General features: G+C 41.2%; 1 protein-coding gene across 21 annotated transcripts in view; it reads right to left on the bottom strand.

Moving 5' to 3' along the window:
* The window catches only part of TENM3 (teneurin transmembrane protein 3), a 396,952-nt gene that overhangs the window by 200,691 nt on the left and 181,380 nt on the right, over positions 1–14,881 (bottom strand). The window contains exon 1 of one of the 21 annotated variants that reach the window (XM_072333926.1): positions 9,299–9,365. The exons of the other annotated variants lie outside the window; for them this stretch is intronic. Coding sequence (XP_072190027.1) covers positions 9,299–9,321 — 23 coding nt within the window. The 5' untranslated portion in view covers positions 9,322–9,365. Of the gene's footprint in view, positions 1–9,298; positions 9,366–14,881 lie in introns of those variants that run through there. 21 annotated transcript variants of the gene reach the window in all.

Below are 14,881 nucleotides of genomic sequence, written 5' to 3'. Positions count from 1 at the left end.
GAGAAACAGCTCCACAAAACAAACTGCAGTCCCCTCAAGGCAGCAGCTCCCCTCACTGCTCAGCAAGGAGGCAAGCTGTCCTTACATTACTCCAAAGCACTGCCTTCATTTGCAGCCTCCAAAGTAGAGTTGCAGAATCAAAAGGTCAGGTTGTGGGCTGGGATGGAACAAGCTCCAAGCTGCTCAGCCCTCCAGAGCAGGCGGGCATGGGTGCTGTGACCACAGAGCGGGGCCCAGCTCGCTCCTGTACTTCAGGAACAGCACAATTAAAATCCACTCGTATAATTTCAGCCCCATATAATCAGACTAGAGAACTCAGAGACCCAAACACAATAATAGATCTAAAGAGCAACAAAAGGTGATGGGGGATGGTTGGACTGCATGAACTTGGAAGGTTTTTCCAGCCTTGATGATTCTATGAAATTAATTTCCAGCATTGCTAATCATTCTGGTAAAATTCCCATAAAAATGTTGGAATTGTGGCCACTGTCAACAACTACAACACACAAGATGGGAGGAAAGTACAAATATTTCTGCTAACTACTGCTGGTATTGCTTTCTTTGTTTTCTCACCTCAACTTTTTCATACGAATAGCTGACAACCGAATCTGTCTCTCACAATTTCAGACATGCAACTTTCTCTGCAGGCTTTCCTGACAAGGATTTCCCCCTATGCAATGTATTTCGACTTTCTCAGAGAAATGTTCTCATCTACTTGCATTTTAGTGTGAATTTCTCAGACAAGCTGCTCTTTGATTTTTTCCACATAAAGCAGAGTTCCTGTTGTCAGAACAGCATAAACTCATTCAAAAAGAAAGTTAGAAAGAAAAAAAATAGAATTTTTTTGAAGGATCAGAGCCAAATAGATGAAAAACACCTCTTTGAGTACAGAAATATTCAGACTTTGGTCAAATTTAGGAAAGCACAATGAAAAGTAAATTCTAGTAGCAATTTTAGAAAATACCCAGAGGTTACAGCTGCAGCAAATGGCTTAATAGTTGCACAGCATCAAGACAGAGCTTTCAAATCCAAAGATGCAAGATAAAAACAGGATCGAAATGCTGTGCTTGTAAGTTAGCAAGAAGGTTCAATGGTGATATTGAGTAGAAGATCAAAAGTGAAACAGCAGTTCAAATACACAGGGTAAAAAGTGAGAATAACAGTCAGAGACCTGTAGGAGGGAATGAATTCTAGCCCTAGGATAAAGTCCTACTGAAATACAAATGGTCAGAGTGATGCAGAGAAGCAAGCGGCCAACAATCCTCCTTACTAAAATCCAAGATATGGATGCAGGAGAAGACTTCATCAATCCTGAGACCTCATCATAAGAACCTCATAATTGTATACCAGGCCCTGCATGTACACTCCCTGAGATATTCTATAAGCTTCTTATAACTAGAAGAGACCCCAAATGTATGTACTAATAATGAAATAGCAGAGCCAGTAGAACTGATATACAGTAACACAAGAAAAACAGAATATTGCTCTGCACAGACCCAGAATAGCTCAAGAGAAGCTCAGAGAAAACATCATATTTCACCCTGTGGGGACAGGTTGGAAGAAAATTCTTCAGCTCATACAGATGCTACATTAAGACAAACATACTCCTTTTTGCAGCAGTTTTCCAAGCTTGGTACCTTCATGACTCCATCTGATTCCAGAAGTGCTCTTTGGGATGCACTGAGGCTCAGCCTTTATTCAGCACGCAGTGCCTGAGCTGCCAGAGGAGCCACACACCACCAGCACAGCCTGCACTGCCACAGTGCCAAACACCAGTGGCAGGGAACAAGTGCAAGCAGCAGACACACAAAAAGGTGCAAGAGATTCATCTCTCATAGCTGAAACCCTTGACTCAAGAAGAAATTGACCACAGAAGGGAAACACCATTTTATGTTAAGAGGTAAACAACACTAATGGAAGACTAACAGAAAAACCCTAAAGAAAATAACAGAAGCAACAAACCCCAAACAATTTCCCACCCAAAATAAAAACCCCAAGCAACCCTCCAACAACACACCATGAACAAACAAACAACTCAGAAACCTGATACAGCAAAGAATAATGAATTATAAAAGCCAGCTGATACTTGAAAGAGAATCTCAACAGCTTACACTCCAGAGTATTTTCCTGCAAGCCTATAAAATGCTTCAACTACAAGTGGCAGCAGATCTGTTATGCCTGACTCGTTAAAAAAAAAAAAAAGAAACAAAAAACGAGCTTCCCGTTGCAGTTTCACAGAGGCACGAAGACAAGGAGATGTGGTGATATGGTGCTGCATCCCCTTTGAGAAATATGACAGCTGCAGGAAAAAAAAGAGAGCATACATAAATACTTAATGAGATGACCAAGCCTTACATGCCATAAGAAGTTCCCTGATTTGTGCTGATCCTTTGTTGCTTTACCGGCTGTACTCTCAAGACAAAACAGTCTTTTAGTCTCTGATTAACTCTGATAGAGGAAACAAAAGCTCCAAGAAGATGCCCCTTAGGGCACGAGTGACTGAGCGAATGTCAAGAGCACAAAGTTCACTGGAATTGTTTTATAGCTCCCTGCTCGAGCCATTTAACAGATAGGGGAGCACAAAGTTCACTTACTGCCAGGAGTACGGACCAGAGCAGAGAACAGTCCACCAAGGTGAAAGCGCAAGGGGCAGCAAGCAGAGATATAAATAACGTCTGGGGGAGTCAGCACCCTGCGTCCCACCAACTGCACCAGTGATGGGCCACTGTGCTTCATGAAACTCCCTAATGCTACAACTTTGTGCAAGCAGCAGACACATGAAGGGCGCTGTGGAATTGCATAATGCTATGATAATAAGAGTAATAAAAAGGGTCGGAGATGCTGGACTAAGTATGTTCCTAAAAATGCTTATAGAAGAATGACTATCAGTCACAGAAACAGTAGTAAGGAAATGTAGAAGAAAAACAACACTATAACAACCCAGCATGAAGCTCAGGACGGTGGGCACATTCCTGCTTTCCTACCAAAAAGCTGGAGGCACCGCTGTCCTGTTTCACCACCACACAGATTTAAACCTTCTTCCCACTGATTTACTTCAAGGTCTGCAGAGGTTTAAAAACAAAAAACAACACAACCACAAAAATATAAGCTTTGCTACAATATACGTTAAGTCAACAGGATGTTTTTTTCATAAAAACATCACATACTCATGTAACCATAGGCAAACAGATTGAAAAACGTGTAATGCTTAAAAGGCCCAAACAAACAAAACGCTTAAACGCTAACTAGTCTTTTGATGAAGTCAGAGACTTCCCCTACACGCACAGAATACATCACACTGACATGTATTTAATGGAGGAGACATGTTGCTGTGCAGCTGCTACGTACACGACTGATCTCAAGAAAGGCTTAGATCATTAGAAAAATTCCAACACATCAAAGGCAGAAACAACATTAAAATACCTAATATGAAGAAAATATATTCAACAACTAGAGTGTGAGTGTTTAAAACACTTTTTGTTCATATTCGAAAAGAAATTCAAGAAATGATGAACTTCTGCAGTATTGATTTAACAGGTTAGGGTTAGCGGAAGAAGAATCTGAGAAAAAACCCCACAGAACAAACTAAATGGAGCACTCAGAACAGCTGAAACTATTAATGGAAGGGGCGTTTTCCTGACAAAAAGTAAAGAGACTGAAGTGCCATACAAATCAGACATGCCTGCCAGCAGGCCAGAGTGGCTGATCAACAACTTTTAATGCCATAGGAACAAGATAAAGGGAAACAGGTTCAGTCACGGTGCTATTGTTAGCTTTGCGGAGCAGCCTGATTCATTTTCCTTAATAACAGAAGGAATGTGGGGAAAAAAAAGTTTAAGCAGTTCCAAACAAGGAGACACAGAAGTACCAGACCTTCAGAGAAAGCCACATGCACAGAGAAGTAGCAACAAGAGGATCAAGTACAGATAAAAGAGTCAAAACAAATAGAATAAGACACACACAGAAACCACCCACCTGCCTCAAAGCAGCAGCTGTACCAGATGCCCCCTCCTTGTACACTCACATATTCCTGTAGAGAAAAACCCTTCTGAAAGCCAAAGCCCCTGCTGCTCTTCTGCGGCTCACATCCTCCAAGCCTATGACATTGCTCCTACTATGGTCTGTGTGTAGAACTTGATCACGTATATGCTCCAGTTGTGATTGTGTGAGTGAAATATGCAATTCGGATCGGAGATCCTTGGGTCATCGAAGTGCACTGCAAAATCTTACCTACTAGGGACTGTGATAACCTTAAGTCATTACAAATTTAAGATTTTTGTCTTCCCAGAGTTGCTTCTGCTCAGCCAACGTTGTAAAGATACCAAAAAATCCTTCAGATAGTCTTCCCCAAACAACAAATCTTCCTGACAACTGAAACACCAAGCAACAACAGCCCAGCTCCTGGTTGTCCATCCATCCTGACACACTGTACTATGAGGCTCTCCCCTTACCAATAGCACACAAACGTAAGCCAGGCTGCAAGATTACCCTGTGGCAGCCATGCTTCTTGTGCTTCCCACTCATGGTACATGCCAAGTAGCACAGCAGGCAGTCCCTGTGGAGCAGTTTGCTCCTAAGGTCAACCCAATTCACACCTCACCACTAGAGGATAGCATTTGATTTCTAGCTTTCAACTGAGCCAATCTGAATCAGCATCCATTTTCAAACAGTTACAATAAATCTGGATCTCAGAACCAGAACCAATCTGTACTGTATTTGGCTTCACTAAAGCCAGGAAAAATTAGTAATGAAGACATTTGTCCTAGCACAGAGGTATTCTCTAGCAGGTGAAATACAAGACTACCACTACAATGCAAGATTTAATTCAGCATCTTGGAACCTCACTTTTGGCAGCCTCCAGGATTCTCTAAGTTGAATTTCTATACATTCCACTCTCTTTAAATAGTATGAATATCACATCCAGAATTGTTTTTAAAAAAACTGGGAAGTTACAAACTTCTATAAATTGCAGAAATGTGCAAGTATAAAGGAAGAGCAAGCCAATACAAACCCACATATCTAGCTGCAGTTTCGTATTCCAAATCAGCCGGCAGAGATATTAAAGAGAAATAGGAATATATGTTAATTTTGTAATTAAATTATTTTTAATTAAAAAATAATATATATATGATAGAGTCATTTGCCCCCATTTTTCATACATCCTTCACTTTGAATTACAAGATCCTCTGGACTAGCACTGTGCCTCTCTGTACTTTTGAAAAGTGCTTAGTACAAAGAGGTTCTAATGATGTGTGGAGACTTGTGTGACTACTAGAATATTAATGTTTTCTATTTAATTTTAATATTTAATTTTAACAATATCAAGAGTGGCAACAAATATATCTGTGGGGCTGTCATAGGTGTAATCTTGGCGGGGGAGGAGAGGTTCAGAAAGATGAAAGCCTGGAATTCAGACTCACATGCCTTCAAGCTCCCTTCAAGCTGCACAGAGGCCCTCTTTACATCCCACCTGCTGTACATGGCAGCTGCCATCGCTTGTACTTCCCATCACAAGACGTAGGCTTGACAAGGTCTGCACTAGCACTAAGTAACTTAAAAAATGAAAATAAAAGAAGGAAAATCATGCCCATGCACAACAGTGATGCACCATATGGTCTGGGGCAAGGGATCTCACACGTTTTCCAGCACGTATGGTCGTCTTTATCATCAGGGTAACTCCTCCCCAGTCTTCAAAACCATCTCTGATATTCTCACAGGAAATCAACACAAAGAATTTATTGAAGTGCCCCAATGTGGTCTACCCAACACAAAAGAGGGTCAAGCATGCACCCAGCAGCTCTCAGTTCAGAGTTCAGGATGGGGTAAAGCTCACTGGGCAGTTGTAGCTGAGGCACAGGCTTTGTGTTCAGCTGAGCCTTACACTTACAAGCTTCAGCTGTAAGTGAGAGATAGAACAGACTTGCTCAATTATCCCTCTGCTCTCCTTGCTTCAGTATGTGCTATTTCTTCTCAGTGCAGTACACAGCCTACTTGTAAGAAAAAAAGTTTATAGGAGTTGAATGGCTTCCTCTAGAGAAAAAAATACACTATTTAATTCTCAAGTCTGTGCTTTTCTTATGTATATTTTACAAATCTCCCTTATTTCTATTATTACCAGTTACTTAACCCTTTAAATATATTCTCCCCTCTTCTGCTAATCACATCTCACTAAATTTGTGAGTTACTCCATCGCTAACTTGTCCTTCAGCTACTTACCTGGTACCCTGTAACAAAACACTGCTGAAATAAAAGACATCTGAACAAGGGCAACCTAAAGAAATATAACCATAGAATAAACAGAATCCTTTGAGGGCCATCTAGTCCAACTCCCCTGCAGCAAACAGGGATGCCACACCTAGATCAGGTTGCCTGGGGTCTTATCCAGCCTCATCTTCAAATCACTGACTTCATCCAGCCACTCAACCTCAAACACACTCAGTGCATTTTGTCTTCAAGTGAATTACTAAACTCTGATTTACAATTTTAGGAATAAAGACATTTTACTAATTTCTTCATGCAATTTTAATGTAAGGAGGGGACCACTATTAATGCATAAAGAAGAGTTGCTCTGTCTCTTTCCTAAATGCAAAATACTACCTCCTTATAATCAAACACAGCTCTCTAACAAAGAACTACTTCTTCATACATCTGATTCTTCACGCTTAACAGCAACCTTTAAAGAAAGGATTTCCCAATATTCCCCAAATGCCACTTCGTACACATCATTAGAGCAGTGGTACAGAATGCCTTGAAGTCAAGTACTGAACCATATATAAAAGAACTACAACTTCTTGTGGTGAAAAGGATCAGACAGCACAGAGTACATCCAAATTCATAAACTTCTGTCCTATAACCTACATTTATTGCACATCACATCTTCAACCATATGAATACGTAGGCCTTAGTAAACTCAGGGTGACCAAAACCTTAATCTTTCACAGAAAGTGCAAGCTGCTCAGGATATAAAAGCACAACTCATAGAAGGTTTGGTATTTGAAATATGTAGGTAAACAAGAAGACGAGATTGAAAGCCATACAAAAGATGGAAGTATGTTTACTGAAGAAATGAAAAGAGATGTAAAGCCTGATTTCCAAGTTCTACTGTCCTCCTCTTCACTGTTTGTAGTCAACTGAAACAGTTAATTTTAACTGTATTCTCACCTTAATTGCTTTCCTTATGACATACTAATTGACAATAAAACATAGCACTCTCTACACATCAACATTCTTTAATCTATATGCTGGCATTTTCATTACACACAAATGATGGCACATCCGGATAGCTCTACATTCAGTTCTACTTTCGCTGGTGGGCAGAAACCTTTGTCAAAGTGAAAATAATAGTAATAAAAAAAAGTAGACATGGAAAACAAGCATACTTCTTTAAAACACAGATCCCTATGTTTACTTATAAAGAATGCAGCTATGCCAAAAATAATATTTTTAACATCACAAACGAGGAATATTACTTCCATTTCAAAGAAATGCCTCCCCCAATGCTTCCTTCAAACATTCAAATCCCAGCTTAATAAAAACAAACGGCATCCCTCATTTCTTCAAAATTGCATATTTGATATCCAAAGACTTGCTTTTCTAGCAAGATACAAGCACTTTGAAATCCCACAATTATGCATTCATGTGCCAGAAATCAGACATCTATTTTTCCACAGACGTGGGTGAATATAATAAATATATTTATAAGTCTGAAATTTCAAGACCTTGCTTTTGAAGCATAAAAAAAGGCATAACAGCAGCAGATATTAAAGGCCACTGGTAACACCACAAAACCATTGTAAAGGCTAAATCTTATTCCCTAAGTATGTTATCTTCACAGTCTTCTGCAACCACACGTAGCACAAACTAGACCATAACTTGATTTTAGCTGCTTTTGCAGTCTTGCTTACATTGGGAAGCTACAGGTGACTTCTCACAAAGAAAAGTTAGAAACATGGAGCTTAAATAGCTTCAGTCCATGCAATTCAACATGTTTCAGAACTTGCAAGTCTGGCTCCCAGGAAGCAGTGGACTGAACACAACTTCAGTGGCACATGGAAGTCATTCATGTACAACTCAGATTAATATAGTAACTGTAAAAACCTGCCTTAAAAGCGACCTTTCATTTCCAAAGGAACTTAGTAAAAAGAAAATGAAGAGCTATTTATCATTAGTAATGTAGCCTATATTGAACTTTTCAGAACACAGGGGCCAAACTTACTATTCTTTCTTATGTTAAAAAGTTTTACTGAGGATCTCCAAGGCACTTTTTCCTCTACTTGACTAGTAGATATCGGAAAGACATTGCAGACACCTAGCTGACCCCTTAAAGCAACATTTAGAAGAATATTAACTTCCAGTACATTGGAATGCAGAATTTCTTCTTTAAAGCATTCAGGTTCATAATACTTCAGAAAGATCTTTCCTATCACAGGACCCTTAAAAATAACACCCGATGTCTTCTCAGAGAAGCCACTATTTGTTTTCTATACCACTTAAGGAAAACAGTTACATGCATGTTTGACACGTTAAGCATAAAAAGACTTCTAATAAGCCTATTTAAAGGGTCTGGCATAATGTTCACATCATACACTCTACACAGGATGCACATTTTAAGCAATATGATCCAAGATGATCACCGACAGCAGTTTCAATATGACATTCTGAATGACATTAATAGCAACATTACAAATAAGACAAACCTTGGGTAACAGTAATGGAAAAACAGAGTAATGCTGATCTAATTAGGTTTCTAAAAAAAATGAGCCCATCTTTCAGTCACATCCCTCTGTCACTGCAGCTACAAGCCCTCTTTGAAGCAGCACAGACTCTTCTTGCCAATTAAGCATGCCACAGGGAGAATGGTTAATGTGACACCAGCAGAGTTCCCAAACGACTCACTTCCCTTGGTCTGGGTCCTAATGCATCATCTTACTTCTGCACAACAGCAACAGGAAAGCCTTCCCTGAACAATGCAGGGCTACCCCAGCTGACAGGCATACTTTCCGCTGTGGATTCATGTCATTACAGAACAACTTAGAGATGCAACTTCGTATTTATAAAGCACCCAGTTCAATAGGGTGAACAGCATTGCAATTAAAACACAAGGTGTTTTCAGACCACATGAAATAACAGAGCTTACTCAAACTACACCTCATAAATAGCACTGCAGAGCACGTGCAGGGTGACGGCAGTACCCTTTGCTGCTGTCTGATGCTGCTGCAGCAGCAGCTCCCACAGAGCAGTATCTGGCACACGGCAACAAAACGCCTCTCGAGGTGCCACACAAAAACGTCCTACTTACAGCAGGCTGAACACAGGGAACATTCAAAGCCCTCTGAAGCCATTCAGACGTCAGGAGATGATGGATACCAACTGCAGGACCCCGACCTCTTGCAGCAAAACGTAAAGAGGCGTGCTGAAGGAGGAAGGCCTTGAAGAGTTGTTCACTGGAGAACTTACGCCTTCTGTGCCTCACACTGCTGCAAAATAAGCTCTGTGCCTCTGGCCACTTCAAGCCTATTAAAACTTCTGCAGCCTGATCCAGTTTAAAACAACAGAAAAAACAAAACAAAGCAATCTGGTCTGATACAACACCCGGCAAGCCCCTCCACAGCTGCTGTTGCTAGGACGTTGTGCATCCCTCTCAGAATCGAGAGCAGCATCTGCTTCTGTGAGGCTACAGAGAGCCAGCAGTGAAACAATTTGCAGCACGGTAAGATACCATCAGAGAGAATTTGGAAGATTCCCCTTCAGAATACATTAGCCTTGGTTAGGGGAAAAAAAAAAAAAAAAGCACAATAAAATCCCCGTGTAGACATTTAAAGAGGCATCTGCACTTCTGAAATGCTTCCACAGAGGGTTTCAAAGCATTTCTGAAATACGCACCGACAAAAACTCACCGCATGCTGGCAGAAGGGTCTGGTAAGAGTCAGTGGGTATGGCAGCCCACACACCATGAAGAGGGAACCCAGCTTCCTCACACTTAGAGCTACCCTCGAACGAAGTCTCACAAATGAAAGCCCACTTCTTTCTTCTAACACAGTTTCCCCATTGACTCTCAGTAAAAATCAAGTCCAAGTCAGCAGCTACTCCAAAACTGCAATTTATCTGGATTATCCACAGCATTTTATAAATACCTTGTACTTCACTAAAAATATAATAATTAATGCAGCCATCTTGTTTGTTTAGCATTGAATTAAGAGCAAGAGTTAATATCGCCTTTCTGCAGCTCTAATGACAAAATAGATGATTCACTGCAAACCCATAGTAAAGCACAATTAATTTGTGCTAAACAAAAATAGAGGTGTTAAAAAGGACTGAGGAAAACATTTTCTCTTCTTTCTTAACATATCCTCACCTCAGCTGAAATGAATGAGGTTTGATTTCCTGAAAGCACTTCACATGAAAATTTCAAAAAAATATAATGCAGGAAATACATGATCTGCTTGTTCTAATCTCAGTTTTCTCAGTAAATAGGGTCTCTATTGGTACATGAAAGCACCTATACCACAGAATGCTTGGGCATGTTCTTAATTTTGCCTGGATGTCTGCACAGGTGATAAAATGCACATATTACACCAAAGGCACACTGTATCCTGGTGCTCCGTGAAACAGGATCTACATCAGAAACACCTAAATCCTTTGCTAAATATTATTAACATGCTTCCTAAATAAAAATTAGTTGGTTTGCAGCCATCTCACGCTTGCCTTCTTATAGTAAAATCAATTAAACAGCCGAAGCAAAACGATATGTGAAGAAACACACACTTCCTAGGGCACTGTCTACTTTGAAACAAGATGGAGACTTTTCTACGTCGCTAAAAATTCAAGCAGACTTCTGAACAAACCCCAGTAAGACTCCTTGGTGCCTAAACGTGGAATGTTGTGCCTACTGGTGTGCAGCTGCAGACATCAAGAAGATCTTATCACTTTAACAGGAGTTTTTGGCACACAGATTCGTGGCCTGAAAAAACTGCTCACATCCAGCAGCTCTCACATCAGGGGGAACAAAGAACCAAACTGACCTCTCCAAGCAAGTTTTCAATCAATTAGCAACAGCCTGCAGCGAAACCACCAAAACCCAGTATCTCTAAAAGGTCGTTCTGTAAATCAGATAAGGGTTATTTTAAACAGTCACCGTGAGGGCTGAACCGGTGTTCTCCAGCATCATTCATCTTTTCTTCCAAACATCAGCATAGGCAGCAGACAGCAGCACCAGGATGGGGAGCAGGCATTCCACCTGTCCTGACTTTCCTTCCTGGGCAGACACATGATTAGATGTTGTTTTTTCCAAGGATTCTGCCCTCTCTCCATCCCTTGCAGATTGCTAGGAGGGAGCGGGGATGACTCAACACAAATCCTTCTGTTTATTAGAAAAAAATAATCCATGAATAGAGCAATGAATTATTTGTTGGTTCTCTGATTTTGCCCAAGAGATTTTAAAATCACCACTGTGGTAAGGCTGCAGGGATCTAAGTTCATCTAAGTTCTGTTTTTTCTTCCCCCTTCCTGAATAAAAGGTTAAGGCCTTCTAAAATACTTCCTTACCATCTCTCTCTCAAACAACAACAACAACAAAAAACAACAACAAAAAAACGGAATCCATCTATTACCACAAACATGAGATACACGACACATAATAAAAGCATGCATTAGTACCTGAAGCTAAGTAATACAGTTATTCTTTTACAGGAACAACAAACAAATAGCAGTACACTGACAGGAGAAAGCAGCCTCCTTGTAACCCGTGGGTAAGCAGCTGTGGGTACGTTATGGCACTTACTTGGCACCTACATATCCTGAGGTGACTGCAGACTGTCATTTCTCCTTAGGGGTGTATGCTCTAAAGGAACTGGGCAAACATTCAGCTCCATGAAAATCATGCAGCTTGGCTAATCTCGCTCAGCTCTGAAGACTACTTATTAAAGGAGCCTTGTTATTTAAAAATGCCTGCCTGCACTTAGTGCAGCTGTTTCAGGTGTTCTTCAAGAGCAAATCCTGCAAGCAGGAGAGGTCTGAGCTGCAGGGCTTTAGGGAAAGGAGCACAGTGGCCCTGATTGCACTGCAGTCTGGTTTTCAGACAGCACTGTGCTCCTAGGGCACAGGAGCAGCAAGGCACAGAGCACAAGCTTGCAGAGCAACTGGGACAGACTCCTTTGATTTTTCTTCTGCAGAGAAAGCCCCTACAGCTGCTCAGGTTTACAAGCCTATTGTAGTGATTTTTTCTTCACAGCAATTTCACAAATGTGCGCAGTAAGCATACTAAGGCTCAAATAAGAGCAAGACAAGTTCAGTCTCATATCCCATTGGGAAGCCCAAAAAGTAAGTAAACAGTAAATGCACTGCAAGTCAGCACTGAACCCTTCACTTCCACAGATACTGCAGTCATCAATGCACATGTTTAACTAATGTGACTGTGCCCTACAGACATTCCAACTGCAAGAAAGATATCCTTAAAGAAACTGGAGCAGGGGGTCACAAAATTAGCCACCCACTGCAGTACCTCCAGCCACAGTGTTACCACAGCCGCCTTTAGCTGAATTCTTTAAAACAAACAAACAAAGAAACACCCACGACACTAAATAAATGCAAAATAGGGTGCAAATGCCTCCAAAAATCAGAGGAGTCAGGCACCAGAGTTGCAAGCAAAAGCTGAAGCTACATCTTTAGGCTGAGCTGTTGCATGATCTGCCACACAAACAGGGAAGGCTGGATCCACCTTCCCCCAGGTCCTAACAGGTATACCTACCGCCCTGCTGTGCGACTTAACGGCATGAGTGGCTGATCTGACTGACGTGCTAACCCAACAGAAAACTATTCCTTCCCTCCCACAATCCCATCAGTTTTCTTCTGTTGTTGGTAGCACCAAGCAGTCAGCTTTGTGACTGGCTCAAGCCTTTAAGTATGGCTCTACCCCAAGGTTTAGGGCAGAGAATGGGGAACAAGTTTCTTCTCTCAAACTCTCCTCTCACTGAACACAAACTTCTTTAACATCCTTGTCTACTCACCTCATATGGGGACCTCCTACATCTGAAAAATTATTGGAACCCTTGTAAAAATCTTGTTTCACTTGCAGGCAGGAAGTCCCTGCAAATTTCATTCAATACAGAACTCGCTTTACTATCAGACCCCATGATTTGCATTTCTTACTCCGCCAGTGTAGATGGAGCATTTGCCAAATTTTATTGACATACTACCCCTCTCCACTGATATCATAAGCAGTAACCATATTTTATACCTAACATCAGCAACCAAGGCACTAATAGGGCAACACTTGATAAATGTAAAGCTTCAGGTAGCCTGCAGATCTGCAGAGCAGCAAACAGCAGCAATTCAAGCAAGCTGATCCCCAACTGCAGATGCCAGGCTTCAGCAGCAGTTCAGAATAAATGCCAAGCTAGCAAGTAGAAGAAATCCACCTCAAAACAACAGGCTCAAAGATACTGGAAGCATGTTTTTTTCTTTGTCTCTATTCAGAATCACAGTTATTTGGGGAACAAGTAGCATTCAACTGGATATGTTTATTTTCTAGCATGCCACCCACATTAGTGCACAAACTACAACACTACTTTACTTACATCAGTCATTCTATGTTCCTGTTCAAGTTTTGAAGAAAAAAGGGAAGTAATAACAAAGTAGTTCTAGGGATTGGGATATTGAAATTGTAACTGCTTAGATATATGCCAATAATTTATGATTCATTCTTAATAAATACTTTTAGGATTCACATAGTCTATTTCATAAATAGTGACACTGTGCAAGATTTGGGGGTTTTTGTTTTGTTTAAAGAAGGCAACAATACTAATATGCAGTCCCATAATCTGGCAAAACCTCCACAGGACCTCCTAAGAGGTGCTCTCTCGTAACATGAAACCATTTTGAAGCCAAGAAGTATTACTAATTGAAACATTTCAAGGCTCATATCTTCCCTCTAAAAATGCAAATTTGATCTCAGAATAATTCACTTAATAATTATCTGAAATTTGAAAGAGGATTTGACTCTTCCTCCTGCACCAACTTGAAAGTGCAAAGCATCAATGCAGAGGTTCCAGGGCAACGTCCTAGAGTTCTGGTTGCTCAAGATAGCAAGTAAGCCACCTTTCATTTCCTAAATCACCATTTTCCAACCTTGCCGCCCACACCAATACTCACTTTGGATTAGGAAAGGCAAGGACTTGAGCAGAAGAGTCATAAAGGCAAAAGGAGATGCGCTGCACACTGAATCAGTGGCTGCTGCAGATGAAGTCGCAAAGAAGTTCTTTAAAGTTAATCCCACAACCAGCTGTGCTCTCACTGAAGTCACCACATACAATCCCTGACAAGGCAGCCTAAGCACAGCTCCTCAGCTCTGCCTGGTGGCACTTACATCACCCAGAACAGGATTGGAATAGGAAGCTGCAGTCCTGTAAGTTGGTACACTTGCTTGCAAGGCACTGAACGGAAAGCCAGCATGAAATGCTGTTTCCTGAAAAGGAATGGAGCCTGTACCGCAATCAGTGGTTTTTGTTTAGAACAAACAAATAGAAAAAAGATAACCAGCTGGGGCAGAAAGCTGGGATGGAGAGGAATACTGGTGGAATGGAGAAAGATCCCCTCCCTGCCACTGCTGAGGTGCCCTCTAGGCCCTTCTCCAGCCTCCTCCCTAAAACCAGCACAAACTGCTTCCAAAACCTGCCTAGCTGTCAAGCCAGCAGCCTGAACTAGAGCAAGGAGACATAGATGAACCTGAACCAGAAACACTGCAAGATGCAGGGAAGTGGTATAGGGGTGCTGGAATGGAGCAGCAACCTGAGGAAAGGAAGAAAGCAAATCCACCACTGACTAAATGATTAAAATAACACACACAAAAGCTGGTGAAAAACAACACGTAGAAATCAGAGCAGAG

Source organism: Excalfactoria chinensis, chromosome 4 (assembly GCF_039878825.1).
Source record: "Excalfactoria chinensis isolate bCotChi1 chromosome 4, bCotChi1.hap2, whole genome shotgun sequence".
NCBI lineage: Eukaryota > Metazoa > Chordata > Aves > Galliformes > Phasianidae > Excalfactoria > Excalfactoria chinensis.
The sequence above is the reverse complement of the archived record's forward strand: the minus strand, read 5'-3'. Positions and strand labels throughout refer to the sequence as shown.